Source organism: Lissotriton vulgaris, chromosome 7, assembly GCF_964263255.1.
Source record: "Lissotriton vulgaris chromosome 7, aLisVul1.2, whole genome shotgun sequence".
Classification (NCBI taxonomy): domain Eukaryota; kingdom Metazoa; phylum Chordata; class Amphibia; order Caudata; family Salamandridae; genus Lissotriton; species Lissotriton vulgaris.
In genome coordinates this window covers 1,741,055,530-1,741,078,758 of record NC_141695.1, presented here as the reverse complement: position 1 = coordinate 1,741,078,758, position 23,229 = coordinate 1,741,055,530, and the positions used below count along the sequence as shown (strand labels likewise).

Below are 23,229 nucleotides of genomic sequence, written 5' to 3'. Positions count from 1 at the left end.
CATTCAGAAGGTCAGTTTACAGAAACTTCTGTAAGTTGAACATTAAAAGTAATTTTCTGTAACCATGAGGTGTGGCTAGGTCTATTTAAGATACACTTCTCCTGTATGTAATGCCAGCACCTCCTCTCACCCCATCAATTTGTTTCCACTCACTTTGTGTGCACATCTCCCAACAGACAATACTGAAGTACAATGTGCCTCCACCGAAGAGCGTCGAGGCCTTCAGCCTCGAGGTGATGACAGATCCAAAGGAGTGCACCGAAAAATCTGGCAAACGCTTCAAGCTTACTATCCGGCTGAGGTAAGGAAAGTCGTCGGGGTCTTCAGAGCAAGTAATGCTGAAATTGAGCAATTGAGGGTGACCAATGGACTCCGTTAAAGGAGCAGAGGAGACACCATTTCCCTGAGCTGTCAAATGCAGTCTGTTCAACACTGTACGCACATGTGCATATTGTCTTCTATATGATCATTAATGTATACAAGGTCTGCTTGGCACTCCTATACCATAGCTGACCCCACTAACACGTCCTATAATAGATGCTTTTATTGAAGGAGATCCAGTACCCGCTCGGCTTGGGTAGACTTGCGCCACATAAAAAATATGAAATAAATGATCAATTACAGATTGTCTTTGCTGCTATGTACATTTAATTAATTTTATCTGTGCATGTATATCTTGGTAAAGGCTCTGTGCTCGCTTATTCTCTGACTAATATATATATATATATATATATAAGGATATATATATTTATATATCCTTTCAAATTGACCTGTAAACATGGTGCTCGCTGGAAAGTTAGACCTGCTTCTTGTACAGATGTTCGCTTGTAGGTATTTATAGTCAGGCTATATATATATATATATATTCACTGAAAAAACCATAGGTTATAGACCATATATAGTTAGGAATTAGCATTTACAAAACCTTGAAAATTTACTGAAAAAACCATAGGTTATAGACCATATATAGGTAGGAATTAGCATTTACAAAACCTTATTTTACTCACACAAAACCATTGAAATTTGCATATATAGTTAGTTGCACTAACTATATATTGCACACCCGCAATCCACTGCTGATCATGTCACATATTACATCATTCATGACATGGTCAGTGACATCACTGACATCACTGGTCGCCAGTAGGTTATATATATATATATATATTTTTTTTTTATATATATATATATATATATATATAGATATAAATATATATATATATATATATATATATATATATATATATATATATATATATATATATATATATATATAAAAAATATATATATATATATATATAACCTACTGGCGACCAGTGATGTCAGTGATGTCACTGACCATGTCATGAATGATGTAATATGTGACATGATCAGCAGTGGATTGCGGGTGTGCAATATATAGTTAGTGCAATCCTACCAGAGTCAACACACGCTGTTACTGTAAGGGGTATTGTATGAAGCGAAGAGCTTGGAGCCCAACCATCAATTACCATTTGCAGGCTTGATTTTCAATAACTGTAGCTGCATCCAAATTGGCCACTATACGTCTGACATCACTTCCTTTTAAATTTCTGCAACACAGACAAAGCGCTAAATACTTTAGTTTACTTGTCTTTGTCCACTACTGGAGCTGTATTTCTACCTTTATTAACACTATTTTTATCATTTCATTTCAACATTTAAGCCGCTTTCTATCGTTTCATATTGGCATTTAATTTTTTTGCCCACATGCATCGTCATTGCTTTTTGCTTACGCATTGTATCACTGTAATTGTGCTTCGAAAACGTATTTTCGGCTATAGCTTTTTAGGCAAAACAGGGTATTTTTTTCCACATGCATCAGCATTGCTTCACTTTTTTTTAGCGTTTCAGCTCGGCATTTTATTTTTCTGCACCCATTGGTATTGCTTCAGGTTCTTTTTATCATTTCAAATCGGCATATATATTTGTTTGTTTTCCACATGCATCAGCATTGCTTCGCCTTTTTTTTTTATTGTTTCTAATTGGCATTTTTTTCCTGCGCGCTTCGGCAAAATACATAGGCGAGACCTATTGGCTTTGCCAATGCTTATTATTTTTCCAGGTCAATCCATTACGTACCAACGAATTGAATAAAATACCCTCCCATAATTAACAGTACTGAGATACAGCAAAACTGCAGGAGCATTCGCTTTACAAAACAAGTTATCTCCCCTCTTTCCCCTGGTTTGCCTCATCAGTTCTTCTATGGTCTGCCTCTTTCTCCGTTTTTTTTACTGCTACTGCTGTAATTTTCTTCAAGCCTTTTTATATATCCTATTTCATCGTGTTTTTATTGTTGTTCTTCCACTGCTCTCCCAGCTCATTCGATGCTTTTCCTATAATTCTTTTCAAAATGTTTATCATTCCTCTACCTCAACGTTATACCCGGCCTGCTCTCATCTGTCTCTTGAAATACATCCCTCTTTCATTTTCCTACCTCTCTCTTTCTCCACGTGTCACTCCCGCTCACCATCCAGAGAGCTCGCACTCCTCTCCCCACCATCCCCACAAATCGAACCTAAACGGGTTGCAGGCAGATCTAAAATTGTCTGATCACGAAGATAAAGCGCGCCGCGCTAGTCACTCGTCCGAGAAAAGGTATCTGATTTGGTAAATAAGCGCAAATCATCCTGGGAAACAATAGCGGCTCCGCATGTCACATATTGACAGCTCGGAAAGACTGCTACTCCATGGTGCCGGTGCTCGGAATATTGAAAATAAATGGAAATGAAGTTTAGGGATAGTGTTATTAACTCACAACGAATGGCATCTCCTGGAGAGGATAGAAGCGGGCCAGCTACAGGGAGGGGGATTTCTGTAATGACTCCTCCCGCCCGTGCCTCTGTGCACACCCGCTCCGACTCCCTCCCGCCCCGACTCCCTCCCGCCCTGACTCCATTTACCTTACCTGAGCTGCTGCTTCCTTCCCGCGCTCCTCACTTCACTGCAGCTCCATGTCCACCGCTGGTCATGACGCACCTGAGCTGCCGCTTCTCCCCACGCTCCTCACTTCACCTCCGCTCGTCATCACACACGTCACGGCCAGCACAGCGTCGCGGCCGGCGCTACTTTCAGGGCACTACTTTTTTTTAAAAGTTATATTTTTTAATTTACGTTTTTTTTTTATTTTTTATCGCCTATGTCCGTCTGCACACCCTGACAATTTCTACAATGTATTGGGTGTGTGGATGGCGCTGTGGTTCCCGAGTTTACCTGGCTCAAAGGTGTGTGTTCTCTCTTTATAATAGTAGTATAGATATATATTCACTGAAAAAACCATAGGTTATAGACCATATATAGTTAGGGATTAGCATTTACAAAACCTTATTTTACTCGCATAAAACCATTGAAATTCGCATATATAGTTAGTTGCGCTAACTATATATCGCGCACCCGCAATCCACTGCTGATGATGTCACATATTACATCATTCATGACATGGTCAGTGACATCACTGATGACATCACTGATGACATCTCAAATGACATCACCGATGACATCACTGATGACAACATCCAGTGACTGTATGTTTGTGTAAGTTAAAATATGTCTTACATATTGAAGAATGAGTGGATGTATAAGTGTCTGGATGAAGGATTTAGTAGGTGCATTACTGACTGTATGAGAGAGTGATTAGATGTGTCTCACTGAGTGCATGGGTTAGTGACTAAACTGTCTTAATTTGTGCATCATTATGTCTGTTGTTCTGTAAACTGCTGCATGTGTTGATCAGTAGCTATATGAGTAACTATATGGGTTATTGATTGGTTGCCCAAGTATTTGTATGGGAGACTGAATGTGTGTGTGGGTGGCTGGGAGGTGTATGACTTTGTGCATAGATTTATTTAAGAAGCTTATAGATGTGTGAGCAGTTGATTCACTAGATGTATGGGTTCAAAAGTGCATGTGGAAACAGCTGTATAGGCGGTTAACTGTGTGCATGAGTGTATTGGTGAGTGAATGGATATCTCAGTGCTACCATGTCAAAGTAAGTACATATGTAAAACACAGTACATGTGAGAGTTGACATATATAAATAACTGTGCATAAGAGCCAGTGAATGTGTGAGTGGCTGTGAGGATCATTGTGAACTTGTATCAGGGATTGTATAAGAGAGTAAATATGTGTTAGTATATGTTTAAATAAGTACGGTGTGTATAACTGTATAGTTGAGGAAATGGAGGTGTGATTGATTCTTTGCATGACTGACTAGGTGTGTGAGTAACTCAATGGATGAGTGACAGTCTGTGAGTGTCGGTGTGTTACCGCTACAACGCATCTTTTACAACGTAATGCTGTTACAACGCAGCTATTACATCGCAAATACCATTACAATGCATGCCATTACAACGCATGGCATTACATAGCAGATGGTATTACAACGCATACCATTACATCGTAAGTATTGGTAAGTATTTAATTTTTATTTTTATTTTATTTAATATGTTATTATTGATTTAATTATTATTAATTATAAAAAAATATTTATTTCGTTTTTAAATATTATAAATTAAATATATTAATTTAAGTATTTTTTAAATTAAGTATGAGTATAGGAGTATATGTTTTGGGGTACTGATGTATATGTTTTGGGGTGTTTGGGTATTTTTAGGTTTTAGGGCAGTGTTTGGGTTTTGGGGTACAGGGGTGTTTTTAGGTTTTAGGGCAGGGTTTGGGTTTTGGGGTACAGGGGTGTTTTTAGGTTTTAGGGTAGGGTTTGGGTTTTGGGGTACAGGGGTGTTTTTAGGTTTTAGGGTAGGGTTTGGGTTTTGGGGTACAGGGGTGTTTTTAGGTTTTAGGCCAGGGTTTGGGTTTTGGGGTACAGGGGTGTTTTTAGGTTTTAGGGCAGGGTTTGGGTTTTGGGGTACGGGGGTGTTTTTAGGTTTTAGGGCAGTGTTTGGGTTTTGGGGTACAGGGGTGTTTTTAGGTTTTAGGGCAGTGTTTGGGTTTTGGGGTACAGGGGTGTTTTTAGGTTTTAGGGTAGGGTTTGGGTTTTGGGGTACAGGGGTGTTTTTAGGTTTTAGGGCAGGGTTTGGGTTTTGGGGTACAGGGGTGTTTTTAGGTTTTAGGGCAGGGTTTGGGTTTTGGGGTACAGGGGTGTTTTTAGGTTTTAGGGCAGTGTTTGGGTTTTGGGGTACAGGGGTGTTTTTAGGTTTTAGGGCAGTGTATGGGTTTTGGGGTACAGGGGTATTACGACTTTATATAAATTAAATTAATTAAATAAATTTTATTTAATTTAATTAAATTAATAACAATATTTACAATTATTAATTTAATTGTATTAATAAACGATTACAATTAAATTATATTATTTAAAAATGTTTAATTAATTAAATTCTTTTAATTTTATTAAATATAATTATATTATGTATTATTTATAACTTAATTAAATTATAATTATATTTATTTTAATTAATTGCATTATATTATTTTCTATTTATAAATGTTTTATATATCATTAATTATATTATTTTAAATATATTAAATTAATATATTATTAATTTAATTGTATTAATAAACGATTATAATTAAATTATATTATTTAAAAATGTTTAATTAATTAAATACTTTTAATTTTATTAATGATAATTATATTATGTATTATTTATAACTTAATTAAATTATAATTATATTTATTGTAATTAATTACATTATATTATTTTCTATTTTTAATTTTTTTATATATCATTAATTATATTATTTTAAATTACTATAATTAAATTAATTACTGTTTTAAAAATGTTATATTATTTTTATTATTTTAAATTAATTTAATTAACTTTATTACATTTTTTTAAAAAAAGATATACTTACCAATACTTACGATGTAATGGTATGCGTTGTAATACCATCTGCTATGTAATGCCATGCGTTGTAATGGCATGCATTGTAATGGTATTTGCGATGTAAAAATCGCGTTGTAACGGAACGCGTTGTAAAACATCGCGTTGTACTGACACCAATCCGTGAGTGTCTGTTTACACTGAGTGTATCTAAGGTTATATCAGAGTCTGAAGAGGTTCAGGTCATAACTATATATGGTCTATAACCTATGGTTTTTTCAGTGAATTTCATTGGTTTTTTAAAAGCTAATATCTATAGCTGTAAAATATATTCTTTATTACGTGACGTATCACGTAGCCACGTGAGACGCCTCATGACACGTCGCATAAATGTGACGTATCGTCTCTGCAGCACAAACAAAACCCGTAACATAAGCGCGCCAGAGCACGCTTACAGCTATATATATTTTTTTTAACCTTAATTAGACAAAATCCACACGTGCACATATCTTGAGGCCTTGCAAAGGCACATCAAACAAACAGTCCCTACAATTTTGCCAAGTTTGGTGGAAATCTATTCCTTTAAATTTTATTTTACTGTTTCTCTTGGTTTTCCCCTTGTTACGCTTACCGGAACGCTACCCGGTACGCAAACCGGACGCTCCAAAAACACAAGATGTCGGACTCCCGTTACGCTGCCAGTTAGCTGCCCGGTTGGCGTACGGGGAAGCGCCTCTACTGCGAAAAACTGCAATTTTTTTTTCTTTTGCCCCGCGGGGCACTTTAAAATCCCCCTCATCAATCCTAGGGGGTCAGAAGGGGTTTACCTTGCCCCCTTTCCTTCATTTCCCCCTTCGTTTTTCACCACCTCTTGTTTCTCGATCCTACCGAGAGACAAGATGGCGGCCGCTCCGGACTGTTTACAATGTTGACAGCCAATCAGCTTCCCCTCAGAGTTCCGTTACGCTGCCGGTTAGCGGCCCAGTTAGCTGCCCGGTTCGCGTACCGGGACGCGCCTCTACGGCGAAAAATCGTTTTTTTTTTTTTGTTTTTTTTTGCCCCGCGGGGCACTTTAATATCCCCCTCATCAATCCTAGGGGGTCAGAAGGGGTCTACCTTGCCCCCTTTCCCTCATTTCCCCCTTTGTTTTGGCCTCCTCTTGTCTCTCGATCCTACCAAGAGACAAGATGGCGGCCGCTCCGGACTGTATACAATGTTGACAACCAATCAGCTTCTCCTCAGACTCCCGTTACGCTGCCGGTTAGCTGCCCAGTTAGCTGCCCGGTTCGCGTACCGGGACGCGCCTCTACGGCGAAAAATCGCAATTTTTTTTTTTTTTTTTTTGCCCCGCGGGGCACTTTAAAATCCCCCTCATCAATCCTAGGGGGTCAGAAGGGGTCTACCTTGCCCCCTTTGCTTCATTTCCCCCTTCGTTTTGGCCTCCTCTTGTCTCTCGATCCTACCGAGAGACAAAATGGCGGCCGCTACGGACTGTTTAGAATGTTGACAGACACCGGAGGGCCAATCAGCTTCGCTTCGCAAAGCTCCGTTACGCGAAAAGTACGCGAACTGGTGCGCTATCCAGGACGCTGTCACAGATATATAAATTTTTTAAAACGTTAATTTCTCAAAATCCACTGTTGCACATATATTGAGACCCAGCAAAGGCACATCGGGCTAACAGTCCCTACAATTTTGCCAAGTTTCGTGCAAATCCAGATACATCCAGTAAGCGCCACAGAGTTGCGTTGCAGAGAGGTGTAAAAAGGGGCGTGGCCCCAGACCACCTCGCTGCAACACAGCTCTGTGTCGCTTACTGGAGGTACCTGGTGGGATATTTGGCCCCCAGGGACCCTCAGGATTCAAGGGGAATTAATCCCCCAACTTAGAACCCGCCAGGGGGCACTTTTGCACAGTGGTGAAGGAAGGGGGCAGGGCCTGATGTGACATGTGTGTACCTGTGCAATCAGTCTGCCAAAACCCAATCACTTATAAATTCACCATGCACTCTCCTTGCAGCACTCTAATCATCCAGTCACTACTCATGCACTCATGCAATGGCCCATGCACTAACTCATGCACTGCTACATTACCCCGAGCAGTACACATGCATTCCAGCCATCGCCCTGCCACTACCCATGCACTCTTCCAATCACCCAGCGAGCACCATGTACTTATCCAATGACTCTGCCAAAACCCAGGTACTTATAAATTCAACATGCACTGTCCTTGCAGTACTCTAATCATCCAATCAGTACCCATGTACTTATGCAATGACCCAGGCACTAACACATGAACTGCTACAATCCTCTGAACACTACGCATGCAGTCCAGCCATCACTCTGTCAGTACCCATGTACTCTTTCAATCACCCAGCCAGCACCATGTACTTATCCAATTACTCTACCAAAAGCCAAGCATTTATGAATGAATGAATGAATGAAATAATATTTATAATGCGCTACTATGCCCAATGGGCGTCAAGGCGCCTAAACCAAATAAAAAGCTGTAAGCAGACAGAAACAGAGCCTACTGGTATGCCTTAATAAAGAGCCAAGTTTTCAATGACTTCCTAAAGAGGTCGAGGGAAGGAAGCAATTTGATTTCAAGGGGGAGTGAATTCCACATCAGGGGTGCCAGTATGGAGAAAGCTTTGCTCCCCCATCTAGCCTTCTTGGCTCTGGGAATTACCAGTTGATTAAGCTCGCTGGATCGTAAACATCTGCTCGGAACATATCTGGTGAGTAATGAACCAAGGGCATCAGACGAGCCTGCAGTTAGGGCCTTATATGTAAGGCAAAGGAGTTTAAAAGTGATCCTTGAAGGAATGGGGAGCCAATGGAGGTTCTTCCTCGCTAGGGTCATAGATGCCAACCAAGGCAAAGCGAGAGCAAACCGCGCTGCAGCATTCTGTATGACCTGCAACCGCTGAAGCAAGCCCTTGTTGGCCCCGGCGTACACTGAGTTGCAGTAATCCAGCCTTGAGACAACAAGGGCAATCACCACCTGTTTCCGTGCCTGAGGGGACAGATAGTGCACGATCCTTTTCAGGGTCTTGATTACACCCCAACAGGTGGCCACCGTTCTGTTGACCTGTAGCTCCATGGAGAGCTGGGTGTCAAAGATGACGCCTAGGTTCCTGGCAGATTTGGTCGGTGTAGGGCAGCTACCTAAAGAAGGAGGCCACCAGTCACCTGACCACATGTCCTGGTCCTTGCCAAAGACCAGGACCTCTGTCTTGTCCCCGTTCAACTTTAGGGAGTTGGCGACCATCCACTCTGCAACAAGTTGCATGCAGGCCCTAAAGTTAGAAGCAGTTTCACTAACAGAGTGGGTCAGGGATACCATAATCTGCGTGTCGTCAGCATACGACACTACCTCCATCCCCTGAGATCTTACTAGTCTTGCAAGGGGGGCCACGTAGATGTTGAACAGGGTCGGACTCAATGCCGACCCCTGTGGCACCCCACATTGCAAAGACTTAGCAGGGGAGAGGTATTCACCTAGCATGACACGCTGCTCTCGTTGATGTAAAAAGGAGCTCAGGAGACTGAGCGCCGGCCCAGCTACCCCTGCCTCCCTTAGCCTAGATGTTAAAGTCAGGGGAGACAGGGTGTCGAATGCTGCTGAAAGATCCAGCAGCAAAAATACGGTGGTGAGACCCAAATCTACTTTTCTGCGGATGTTATCCATGACTTTCGTCAGGGCAGACTCCGTGCTATGTAGCTTTCTGAAGCCATGTTGGGACCCGTCCAGGAAGCCTGAGGTGTCAAGGAAGTTTGAAAGATGGAAATTCAAATGGGTCTCCAACATCTTAGCAGGGGCTGGCAGCAGAGAGATGGGTCTGAAGTTCTTCAGCACTCCAGGGTCTAGAGTGGTCTTTTTCAGAAGCGGCTTTACGATGGCTCTCTTCCAGAGTGACGGAAAGATACCCTGTTCCAAGGCTCCATTCATTACTTCAAGCAATGGGGGAAGAATGATCTCTCTGCAGTTCTTTAGTACTTTAAGAGGCACTGGATCAAGAGGGGATGAAGATTTAGTTTTATCCAGCAGGCTATTAAGATCTTCTAGAGAGAGAGCAGGGAAGTGTTCAAGGGACAAAGGGGAGTCTTTATTCCAAACTTCCAGTCGTGTAATTTGCAAGGAGTCCTCCAAACTAAGCAAGTTCCTCTGCAACTTTAGGGCTATGTAAATATCGTCTATCTTTTTGTAGAAAAAGTTTGATATATCATCACATAGCTCCTGGGAAGCAACTACTGGGTCAGGAACCTGAAGAGAGCAAAGGGAGTCTACAATTTTGAAAAGCTCTTTGGAGGATGTTAGAGAGCAAGTTAGGTTGGAAAAATAGTCCTGTTTTTCCTTGATGACTCTCTTTTTATACTCTCGTAGTAGACTCTTATAACCTTCTCTATCTTTGTGATCCCAGGATTTACGCCAGCCGCGTTCCTTCTATCTGCATTTTTGTCTGAGAAGCCTCAGATCGGCAGAGAACCAGGGGGCAGATGGCTTCTGTCTAGCTGCAGGTTTCAAGGAAGGGGGGGCTAGTTCGTCAGCGGCTCTGATAATGGCATCAGTGAGTTCTTGGGCCGATTCATCCACCTTCTGCTGAGTAGTGATACTGATGTTACGAATAAAAGGGGCAAGAGCCTCCTTAGTGAGATTTTTGAAGCTCCTTTTAGATTGTTTTTTACCAGTGGCCACCGTAACATCAGGGCAGGGAATGTTTAAAGACAGCGGGACTGCTAGGTGGTCAGACCAGGTAATTGGTACCGGTAAACCGACCTCTAGTCTGGAATCGTTGGAAAAAATCCCGTCAAGGATATGACCCGCCTGGTGAGTCGGGTGGAGAACTAGTTGGACAAAATCACATGCCTCCAGGGAATTGAGCAGAGAGGAAGTATCTTTTGAGGCAGAATCCTCTAGATGGAAATTAATATCGCCCAGAATGGTGAAGTGAGGTCTACCAAAATAGGGTTCCAGAATTCTGAAGAGTTCAGGGCAGAAGTTAGTTCTGGACCCAGGGGGCCTATATAGTAAGATGCCGGAAAAGGAACTCACCGGGGTGTGCACAATACAAAAGTATAGCGCCTCAAAGGGATCCGTAGAGACCGATAGGGGTTTTATAGTGCAAGAAAGAGTAGATTTAAAAAGGATGGCTATTCCACCACCTCTACAACGTTCTCTATCTAGCCTTAGGAAGGTGTATCCTTCAGGAATGGCCAAAAGCAAATCGTGGCCAGCGGACTCAGAAGCCCAAGTTTCTGTGACAAAGACCCAGTCAGGATTCCTCAAACTGACAAAGTCATGAAATTCGATCCCATGTTTGATCAGAGAACGAGCATTGATCAAAAAACCCTGTTTGGGTTGAGAGATATGGCTAGTGGACTGAAAAGGGATAGTATGAGTGCGGGCCAGAGTAGGACAGGTAAAAGAACTGTTGCAAGAGGGACATAGACGGGCCCGGCTCAGAACCTCGGGTCTAAGCCGATGATGGCAACGGAGCGCAGGGGGTCTCAGGGAAAGGAGAGTACCGTACATGTTCTCCAGTGAGGAGGGAGGCAGCACGCCAGAAGGCCCAGGGTCCTGCCCGTCCTGCAGCGCGTCCTCAGCGCGGACGGGCGCAGACGGGCTGAACTCTGACGTAACTCCGGCGTCAGTCTGGCGTCCCCGCAGCGCGTATCCGCTGCGCGTCAGCATGGCTCTCTTAAGTATACGCCTAGCGTCCTCCTGGCGACGAGAGCGCAATACCAGCCAATCAGCGCTAATGCTCGACCATCCCCATCCAAGATGGCGCTAAAAACGGACCTGCGCCGGGAAGCGGACCCGCCAAACAGCGGTGAGTGTCCCAAAGTTAAATGCAAGTAAGGGCCAGGCGCTGTCAGCGCAAGTTAAGAACAGGGGATAATAACTAAAATCTCAAAAGAAATAAAAAACAAGGTAGTATTAAAACGAGCAGCAGCTCGGTTCCTGAGGTGCATTAAGCGCGTGCACACATCGACTGCCAGCTATAGAGGAAGAGCATGAAATTTACCTCTCTTAAGTATACGCCTAGCGTCCTCCTGGCGACTAGAGCGCAATACCAGCCAATCAGCGCTAATGCTCGACCATCCCCATCCAAGCTGGCGCTAAAAACGGACCTGCGCCGGGAAGCGGACCCGCCAAACAGCGGTGAGTGTCCCAAAGTTAAATGCAAGTAAGGGCCAGGCGCTGTCAGCGCAAGTTAAGAACAGGGGATAATAACTAAAATCTCAAAAGAAATAAAAAACAAGGTAGTATTAAAACGAGCAGCAGCTCGGTTCCTGAGGTGCATTAAGAGCGTGCACACATCGACTGCCAGCTATAGAGGAAGAGCATGAAATGTACCTCTCTTAAGTATACGCCTAGCGTCCTCCTGGCGACTAGAGCGCAATACCAGCCAATCAGCGCTAATGCTCGACCATCCCCATCCAAGATGGCGCTAAAAACGGACCTGCGCCGGGAAGCGGACCCGCCAAACAGCGGTGAGTGTCCCAAAGTTAAATGCAAGTAAGGGCCAGGCGCTGTCAGCGCAAGTTAAGAACAGGGGATAATAACTAAAATCTCAAAAGAAATAAAAAACAAGGTAGTATTAAAACGAGCAGCAGCTCGGTTCCTGAGGTGCATTAAGCGCGTGCACACATCGACTGCCAGCTATAAATTCACCATGCACTCTCCTTGCAGTACTCTAATCTTACAGTCAGTACCCATGTACTCATGGAATGACCCAGGCACTAACATGCACTGCTACATTCCCCTGTGCACTACCCATGCAGACCTCTAACCACCTACACAGTACTGATTCACTCCTCCAAATACCCAGGTTGTACCCCTGCAGTCCAGAAATCCCTCTGTCACTACCCATGCACTCCTCAAATCACCCATCCAGCATCATGTACTTATCCAATCACTCCGCCAAACCCAAGCAGTTATAAAATCACCATGCACTGTCCTTGCAGCACTCTATTCATCCAGTCACTACCCATGTACTCATGCAATGACCCAGACACTAACACATACAATGCTACAATCCCCTGAGCACTAATAATACAGTCCAGCCATCTCCTTGTCACTACCCATGCACTCCTCCAATCACCCAGCCAGCACCCTAAACTTATCCAATCACTCCGCCAAAACCCAAGCACTTATAAATTCACCATGCACTCTCCTTGCAGTACTCTAATCATCCACTCAGTGCCCATGTACTCATGCAATGACCCAGGCACTAACTCATGGCAAATACAGAGAAGGTCATGCTAATCACAGGGGTACTCCAAAGCATAGTGTTCCCTAGCGTATGTAGGTGTTTTCACTGTATTCTAAGTGTCTTTGAGCATAGCACTGGCTCAGGACCTGGTTAGTCTAAGTCAGTTACCACCAGTACCGGTCAGTAAAAAGTTGGGGCACCTCAGAACTTTCTGCTCCTCTGATGGTTCTTTCTGCACATCTCTTGCTTCTTCCTGCACTTCAGTTTGTCTTTCTGGACTTCTGTTGACTCTTTCAGCATTTGTCTTGCTTCTTTGTGCGCTTTTCTTCCTCTTTCTTCACATGTCCTACCTTTTTAGGCATAGTTAGAAATTAGCATTTAAAAAAAACATTGAAATTCACTGAAAAAAACCATAGGTTTCAGGCACGTTATAGTTAGAAATTAGCATTTAAAAAACCTTAGAAATTCACTGAAAAAAACATAGGTTTCAGGGGCGTTTTAGTTAGCTGGACATTTCACTCGTACAAAACCATTGAAATTCCCCTGTTATAGTTAGTTCAGCTAACTATAACTCGCGTGCCCGCAATGCACTGCTGATGACGTCACATATTACGCCACTCATGACATGGTCAGTGACATCACTCATGACTCAAATGACATCACTGATGACATTGCTGATTACATCATCCAGTGAATGTGTGTTATAGTTAGCTGAACTAACTATAACGGGGGAATTTCAATGGTTTTGTATGAGTGAAATGTCCAGCTAACTATAACGCCCCTGAAACCTATGGTTTTTTCAGTGAATATATATATATTTAGAGGGGATTCTTTTCAATGGACTGAGGCATTTGAGAAAGGCTGAGCACCGAAACCGGTCATATATATATATATATATATTGGCATGTGAACAAGGGCTTGTTTGGCCCGAAACGCGTCTTGCTCTTTCAACCAGCTGAGACTGAAATAAAGAACCTGTAATTCGATCTGGTGGTCCGTCTCCTGCTTTTGCTTCGCTGATCTGAGTTGGGATTAGAGGTGGCGTTCTGGAGTTTCGTGTGTATATATATATATATATATATACATCCAATATGTTCCTGGGACAACATAGATTGCTACTGCTGCCTAACAGGTACGGACGACCTCACGATGTATATTTCACGAAGTGCTTTATTCAGGCATAGTTTCTTCAATGAAACAAACTACAAAGGCCTTCTGTCCATGACGCATTTTGACTGCTACTGCGGTCTTGATCACATGGTGCTTGCTGGATGGTCAGACCTACTTCTTGTACAGACGGTTGCTTGTAGGTATTTATAGTCAAGATATATATAGGTTAGGCTGATTTATAAAGCGCAACAGCTGTCACAGCAAAGGGGGGGTCCTGGCGCTAGAGCAGAGAGGCAGCTAACAGCAAAGGTTGCAAAAAAACAAGCAGAAGAAAATACCAGAAAATACCTCTCCGAAAGAAAGGAGATAAACCACTCCAGGGCGAGACCCATTATGCCAGCGTCCTTCAACCTCTGTATCAAAATCTGATGGGAGACCATATGAAATGCGGCACTAAGATCTAATAGGATTAGTGCCGAAGTGCGTCCCTCATCCAGTGCTGCTCTTAGTTGTTCGGTCGCAGCTAGGAGGGCAGACTCTGCGCTCAGACCCGGGCGAAACCCGCACTGGGAGGAATCCAGTATGGTATTGTCCTACAAGTAACCTGACAAGATAGAGTTGACAGAGGCTTCTGAGATCTTAGTGGACCAAGGAAGTAGGGAAATAGGGCAACAGTTCTCTGGTTTTGTTGGGTCAAGGGTAGGCTTCTTTTAAAGTGGCATTACCCTGGCCTGCTTCCATGACCTAGGAACCTTGGCCATTGACAAGGACATGTTGATGACTTTGCTCAGAGGTGTTAATAGCACAGGGAGCAGTCTTATCAACTGGTCAGGCTTCATAGGGTCAGCCGTGGAGCCGGATTTATTCTTACAGCAGAGTGCGGTAGCACATCCTTGGAGACTGGCGGAAAGGTGGTCAAAGAATGAGCAGCAGGGGGCGCAGTCCCAGGGTCAAGCCGGTACTGACCTGAGGGAATGTTTTATAGATGTTATCCACCTTGTTTATAAAGAAGGCGGCGAGGTCCTCACAATGTTTATCGGACTTGATGGCAGACATCACCGGTGCCCCAGCATTTTTAAGGTTTTTAAGAATAGAAAAATCTTTTCAGAAGGGTTGTGACTGTTTTTGTTGTCCTCAGCATAAGATGCTGCCCTTGCCTTCTGGACAGCCCTATGACAGTTCTTAATGGCTGACTGATAGCAGTTCTTCAATAAGGGATCAAAATCTCGCCTCCACGCCCTCTCCATTCGCTTGCATGCTTTATGCATCTTGGAGAGGTTGGCATTGTACTATGGGTTCACTTTAGTACTCCTACATCTTGATTGTTTGGCAGGGATCAAATAATCCAGAGGGCGTTGTAGCCAGTCCAGCAATGTTTCACTGGCAGCGTCTGGGTCTTTCGCATCTGGGCATACTCGACGAAATGACAGAACTAAAGTGATCAAAATGTAGCTTATGCCAGGGGCTTCAGAGCAAAAACTTCTGGGATGATCTTTGAGAGGCCACGACCCCGGACAGTGACATAGGGATCAGATAGTGATCAGACCAGCATATAGGAATAGGATTTGAGACCGAGAGGCATAGGAGGATGGAGAAGACAGCGTCAAGAAGGTGTCCAGCAGAATGGGTAGGGCCGTTTACCAGTTGGTGTAACTGGCAGGCCGCTAGGTCAGCAAAAAAATAAGCTGCTTCTAGGTCGTGGGGGTTGTCGAGATGCAGGTTTAAGTCACCAATGACAGAGCAGTTAGTACATCTTACCACCAGCGAGCCTACTGTGTCAACCATTGCAGCCCTACACTCCTTTGAGGGACCTGGAGGTCGATACACCAATAGGCCGGACATGGTATAATTGGCGTTAAAAGAGATCCCGAACGACCACATTCACAGCCTGGTACATCTTCCGTGACAAATGTGCAGGTATAACATGAATTAAACACAACTGCCACACCGCCGTCTCTTGTCTCCCAGTTAAGGGTAATGATGTTATACCTTGGGGGCAGAGCCAACCCTGGTTCTGCCACCGTGTCAGAAGACAAGCATGTCTCTGTCAGAAAAAGAACATCGGGAGCTTCGTCAGATAGTAGGTCATATACATCTAGATAGTGTTTGACTAAAGACTGGCAATTGAGACTAAGCAGTTTGATGTCCAAGCGGTGATCAGATGGAAAGGTAGGAGAAGATGACGTGGGTGTCCATGAGCTGAAGCCACAGCTTGTTGGATATAAGTTCTTCCCGAGTAGGAAAGCATTTTTTCCCCAAAACCGGCAGCGTTGCTGGCGTCTGGCAACGTCCAGGTGCGGACGGGCGCAGACGGGCTTGTCCGACGTCTGCCCATGCCTAAATGCCGGCAAAGTGACCAGTTCCGACCCCTCCACCCCTGGAAATGCGTCAACAGGAGAATGACGATGCAAAGTAAAGTACCGCCCTCCACAACAATCGGCAAAATGCCGCGGTGGACCGGAGCGGGCAGAGAGAGAGTATGAGGCAATAAGGTAGGAACCAAATTTCTGTTAAAAGTAGAAATAAACAATTTTTTTAAAAAGCCCCCGTTCTACTGCACTTATTAAAAAAATAACGCTGTTGCAAAAGACGCTGCAGCTCACCTACTAATATATATATATATTTATATATGTGTACACATATATATATATTTATATATATAATCATATATACACAAACATAGGTATATACACTGGTGGAATTTTTACATTTGCCTTTAACTACAGTTCTCGAGAAGGTACGGGGCAGAAGGGGGAATGTCCTAAAATTACACGGGGTTCAAAATCTAATATGCCAGGCCTCAATTCTTGAAAGGATTTCAGTGAGGAATTAGATAGGCGTGGATTAAAACTCCAATTATTCCTGACAAAACTACTTATTTTTAGTGGACAAAATAAGCAAATGACCTTCTATAATTTCACTAAAATTCTGGAAAGTGTATATGTAAAAGTGTGTTAATGCACAGAAAGTTTGTGGTATTTAAAAAAAAGTATAGATTGATTCAGGCTTTATCCTTAATGGTCCTACCACAACACACTTTACATCTATCTAAGAGTTTGCATGTGCAGTCATCAATGCTGGTGTAACAGCTTAACGCCTAAACGGTACGGGTGTTCTAAAGGGCGGGCGGGGCTGTGTCAGCTGTTGGACGTGCGCAGCACCAGGGAGGAAGCGCTCGCGACGGCCGACGGCAGCACGCAACGGGTTAATAAACTGATGGTTCACTGCTGAAATAAAATGATGACTGGCAGTCAAGGGTTCGATTTCTGGAAAGGGTCACGCAGCACAAATTGATTACTATGAGTGGGTAACAATAACATCTGTTATCTGAAAGTCCTAAAAAAGTCAAGTGCAGCTTGAAGCGCTATATGACTGCGCCTCAATCACATATCGGTTGTCCTGTTTTCTAAAGTTCCACAACAGTGTAAAGAAAACTGAACAAGTATGCAAGCTTGATTTTGGAAAGTTGACACTGATCAGGGTGGAAAAGGCACAGGAGGAGTCCCAAAACATAAAGGGCTAGATGTAGGTAATTGAAATTTACCGATTTTAAAATACAGAATTTTACCCATTCGGTATTTTAGAATCGGTAAATGCAATGTAAATAAATATTCGGTAAGTATTACCGAATCGCTACGATTCGGTATTTACCGATTCGGTAATTGCCATTCATTCCTATGGGCCTCCATGGCAATTACCGAATCGGTAAATACCGATTCAGTAAAATGGGGAAAACATTCAAGGGTGCCAGGGTGTCACTTTGGCATCCTATTGCACCCCTGAATCGTGCTTGTGTGCAGATGTGGCACACATATATGCCCTAAGGGCATGTATGTCTGCCACATGGCACAGTTGAAAATGCACAGATTTGCATTTTCTAAGGTATTCTTTATTTACCACCAAGTTATAGTTGATGTTAAATAACGAATCCTAAAATGGGAAAAGCACTCATTTGAGTGCTCCCTACATTGCAAATTCGGTAATTTACCGATTCGGTATTTTAAGGAATCAGTTATTTACCTATTCCTTAAAATACCGAATCGGTAAATTACCGAATTTGCAATTTAGTTCACCTACATCTCAGTAGCCTAATACCGGTCGGTAACAGCCGAAATTCGATAATTTCGGCCGTTACCGACCGGAATTAGGCTTCCTACATCTGGCCCAAAATTTCAAATTATATTACTTTATGGACGTGTTCGTCAAGGTTTGCACAAAAGCTACTAGAAGGTCGCCATCATATTTTGGCAAAAAGACACAGCTTCAGTGCAGGTGCCATTTCTAGCTTCAGGTAGCAAAGTAGCCAACAGGTTTTTTGATTTCTGTAATTTTTTATGGTATAAAAAATATAAAGAAAATGATGAAATAGGGTAAAAAATGTAGGAAAAATGTCATATGTGGCCGCAAACTGAAAGCTTGAAACTGAGCTGGCCATCTGATTGCCTGTAAAGATATGATGGGCATTTGGCTCTGGCAGCTAATGTGAGCTCTGTTTGGACAAGGGTATCAGGAGATGGACAAGGCGACAGGTCTCCCATGTGTCCCATTGCCTCCAGCAACAGCAGTCTTACATACTGAGCACAGGCAGTCACTAGACTCTGTACCTTTGTGGCAAGTGTCAGTGGGAGATGGCTACAGGATACTCGACACAGGGCGTAATATCACAAAAAACATAATAAAATATCCATATGCACTGGGAGAACACCCACAGCAAATGGCAGATATTAGTTATGTATATATGTTTTAATGGACACCAACTTTAGAGGGCTAACTTCAAACTAGCATGAGTGACAAAAGGTCCGCCATCTTGACTTGGCCGAGCAGATGATTTGTATTTTTTTTTTTTTTTGCAGGAGTGGCTCGTGCCATGAACATGTATAAATTTTCTGTTGACTTGGCAACTCCCTTTTTTGGCTGTGGAGCTGCTACCACCACACACAAACCCACATACGCGGGGGACACACATACACACAAATGCACATGTGCACACCCACACATACCCCCAGCACACACACACACTGACACGCGTCCATTCCAATGCACAAGTACATCAATGGGCTAGTAAAGGTTACTATGTGATCTGTATTGCTCTGTTGTAGACAATCTCACCAGCTCGTCACTGTTTCCACCCCTTCTATTGCAGCTACAACGGGGGTCGCTCATCAACCAACATGGTCTTGGTTGAAGTTAAAATGGTCTCAGGATTCTCCCCCGATAAAGAGACTGTGAAAGCGGTAAGGAACCATCTACTCTCTCTATGTCCTATGGCAGACGTCAAACTGTTTGTTACTTGCAGGTGATATTGCGTGAATGTACATCCATTCCAGGTGTGGCCACCTATACGCTCCATCCTTTCCTTCTCACTGCCTTGTGACACTTGATCGAAGCTAAGGACCTTAGTGCGGAGGACGGGATACTCCATCATAAATGTAGTGGTTATTACAAGTGCCATAGGCTATAATGCACATAAATTTCCACCTTGTTTTTGACAGTCTACTGTCCACTAAAGTTTAAATAAGGCTCTAAATTGTGTACCAGACAGATGTTGCCTGTCACTGTTTTTGGGAAATAAATGGAAGTTAATTCCCATCTGAGAAGACCCTTGGATCCAGTCTAGGCTTTCTCTTGGAATGTATTATTGGATATGGTGTAACGTGCTGTCTGCTTTGGAAAGTACAAGGACTCCAATCTGGATTCCTCCTTTCCATCTCCAAGGTGATGTTGTGATCTTCTGTCATTCCAAACTGGCTCTGATTTCCACTGTGCTACTACTGCACTTTGAACCGGTGTCGATTCCAGCGTGAATCAAGAATCCTGTCCGTGGGCCATATTACAGAAAGTTCTCACTGATGCGAAAAAGTAGGGCAAATCCATTTGTATATCTGTTGTGTGTAATAGACAATGAAGCAAACTTTATTTGCCCCCTGCTAAAGTTTGCACCAGGGCAAAACTTGAAGCAGACTGATTTCACCTAGAATTGCAATGTTTATATTTTAGGAAAGTGAGAAAGTCCATGAAGATGGCACTGAGTTTCAAGCAAAAGTAGTCTGTATATTTTGTTATAATATTCATCACAAAACCAGATTGCTCATTTCCAAAGACATGGGTAATGATTTACAAACTGCACTTTGAAGTACGTTTTGTAGTACTACAGTAGTACTACAAAACGTACTACCAAGTGGTGTTCACAAACTGCGCTTTGTTAGTATCTTACATTTTTTAGTACGTTTAATACTTTTAGATATTTACAAACTGCACTTTTGTGGTAAATTACACTTTTGTTGTAACTTACACTTTTGTTGTAACTTACACTTTTGTAGTAGGTCCCTACCTCCATTATATGTATAGGAGAGTGTTACAGAACCAGCAGTTGGCCATGTGTAGTCCTGGACTTACTATAACAGTGTAAGTTACTACAAAAGTGCAGTTTGTGAATACTGAAAAGCAGTAAACTTACTCAAAAGAATAAACTTACTCAAAAAGGTAAGAAACGTGTGTGGATCAGGCCCATTAAGTTCCATGATCCCCATAACCAGGAGAGTCCAGTCCAGGATCCTGGTGACCTGTCAGTGTGACTATCTTTAACCATGACCCTCTCTTTGTCTCCCTTATAGCTAAAAAAGAATCCTTTGGTGAAGAGAACAGAAATCTCCGAGGACAGTACTGTCTCTGTCTATCTGGATGAGGTGAGAACTGTCTGGGACTCCTATGTAAACCTCCTATTATGTCCTGATTGTGAACATCAATAGGTCGCGCCTTGCATCGAATACCGATTGTGGACCGTCTTCTCCCTCACACTGTCCTATAAGAATGATTCTGCTGCCTTCCACCTAAAGCTGAATGAGGGTAGCTGATCTTTCAAGCCCTATCCTAAATGAGAACCAGACAGTCCTCAAACCCTGTTGTGAATGTGGAACAGGGTTTATAGGGCTCCAGTATTGCACATCTTCCCTCTGATGGCCAAAGTCGATGCTACCCTTTTCGGTGCTGTCTTGTATGTGGTACATTTCTCCCTCACACCCTGCCTTAAATGTGGAATCCTGCCCCATCGCATTCAGTCCTGAATGTGTGACCCTGCTTTCTCACTCACTGTCCTGAATATAGCAAGACGACCCTCTATGTCGGACAGCACTTCTCCGCATCCTGTCCAAAGAGAGGAACACCGCTCTTTCGCACCTTGGCCCAGATTTAGAAAAGTTTTTTTGCATTGGTTTGTGTTGCTTTTTTAATGCAGACCTGATGCAAAATCTTTTTAGGATTTGCAAACTAATGCAAATTGGTATTTGGGTTGGTTTGTAAGAAAAAGTAATGCAACCCAGTTACTCTGCGTCAAGGGGGCATTCCATGGGTGGTGCATTGGTGTTCCCATGATACCACCCATCTTTTTTTACATTAAACCCTATCTGATAACAATAATAGACATGGTTGTGCACCCCAAATGAACTCCTTGTGTGCTTCGGACGGCCTCCAGCTGTCTGACGTCACAGTGGGTGTGTGCTCCGAATCCCACCCACTCAATAAAATCCCCACACAGCGCAAAAAATTCACGCAGCACGGAATGGGTTAATGCCTCTTGAAAACAGGTGTCAAAAGGAGAAATATTTTTATTTCTCCTTTCTTTTCCAACTTTGCATGTGTGCAGCAGTTTACTGCACACAAACAAAGTAGGAAAAGTAATAAAAGTAGTCTTGGCATAGTATTTTGTATTGGAATGGTATCCTTCCAGTAGAAAACCTATACTAGACTCACGCACACACACCCTTGCACTATGATGCAAAGTTGTGTGTGTGGTGCTCTACAGTAAACCTCTGCAACCACGCTAGGGAGAGGGGAGGAGAGAGCAATATCTCTGTAGATATGGCGCTTTGCTGCTCTCTCCCTGTCACGCAACGCAGTGCAGCATTTTTGGCTGCTGGACTGTGTTGGGTGACTTTTTCGTAAATCTGGACTCTGGTCTGGAATCTACAACTTGGCTCCCTCACACAGGATATCTGTTACATTTGAGACAGAGTACGCGTCCGCCAAAAGTGTAAAGTTACTCAAAAGTGTAGACGCGCAAGTCTCCAACCCCCGAATCAGGGGGTGGAATACATTCTTTTAATGTATGTTACTACAGCCAAACAGGAGCAGAAGTGAGTCAAGCACCACACATGTCCAACCACTGTTACTGCGACACCCTTCCATAGAAATTAATGGAGGCAGGGAATTAAGATAGAACTCTATAGGAAATAATGGTAAATTTAAATACCTTCTTTCAACATAGTAAAAATCTATACAAATTAAATTGAATATATATATCACTTTCCCGTCAATCCTTACAAACGTGCGTCTTTTCACAACATTGATGCAGGCAGCCAGGTACGATGCTCCAACCTAATTTTATTACATCAACATGCGCGGCACAATGCGGTTTGGCTGCAGCAGCGGCTTTGATCTCATGAAAAATATATATATATATTACATATCATTTAGTAATAAATGATTTCAATAATAATCTATTATGTTAAAAAAATCAAGATTTTATATACATAACCTATGCAATTTTCAATACACAATAAGTAAATACAAGCATGTTACTTTAGGTAGGATTTTTCTGGTATGGTAAAGTAGAGAGAAAAATAAAAATATTGAGTAAACTTTCAAAAACAATAGTAAAAGTAATTTTATGTTGAGTAGTAATTTAAATTAGTTTATATACTCATTTCTAAATGTAGAACAAAATGTCAAAAAGTGACAGCACTATTAACTCAGTTCAGTTTCAAAAGCTTTATTCGATTATTTCACAGTCATAAAAGCGTACAAAATATGTGCGATTTACGTTCCACAGTATACACTCTATTGTTAATATCATTTAAAATACCAGTACAAAAATACAGAGATAAAAAAAACATAACAGAGATTTAGACATAATTCGGCACATACAGATAAGACTTAGGGAAAGTTAAAAAACCATACTTTTTCTAATGGCCATTGATTTTAAAATAAATACGGCTGTGAAGAAGCAAACGTCTGGATCCTCTAGGGAGAACAAAAGGCTCATTGCAGATTGTGTCGTCGTTACAGCCTTTTATTTTAATAGTGGTTTCAAATACG

General features: G+C 42.6%; 1 protein-coding gene across 1 annotated transcript in view; it reads left to right on the top strand.

Annotated features, from left to right (window-relative positions):
- The window catches only part of LOC147706543 (alpha-2-macroglobulin-like protein 1), a 96,613-nt gene that overhangs the window by 59,973 nt on the left and 13,411 nt on the right, over positions 1-23,229 (top strand). Inside the window, exons 15-17 of the mRNA XM_086929629.1 lie at positions 177-301; positions 19,280-19,370; positions 20,751-20,822. Of these exons, the coding sequence (XP_086785755.1) occupies positions 177-301; positions 19,280-19,370; positions 20,751-20,822 (288 nt within the window). The remainder of the gene's footprint in view (positions 1-176; positions 302-19,279; positions 19,371-20,750; positions 20,823-23,229) is intronic.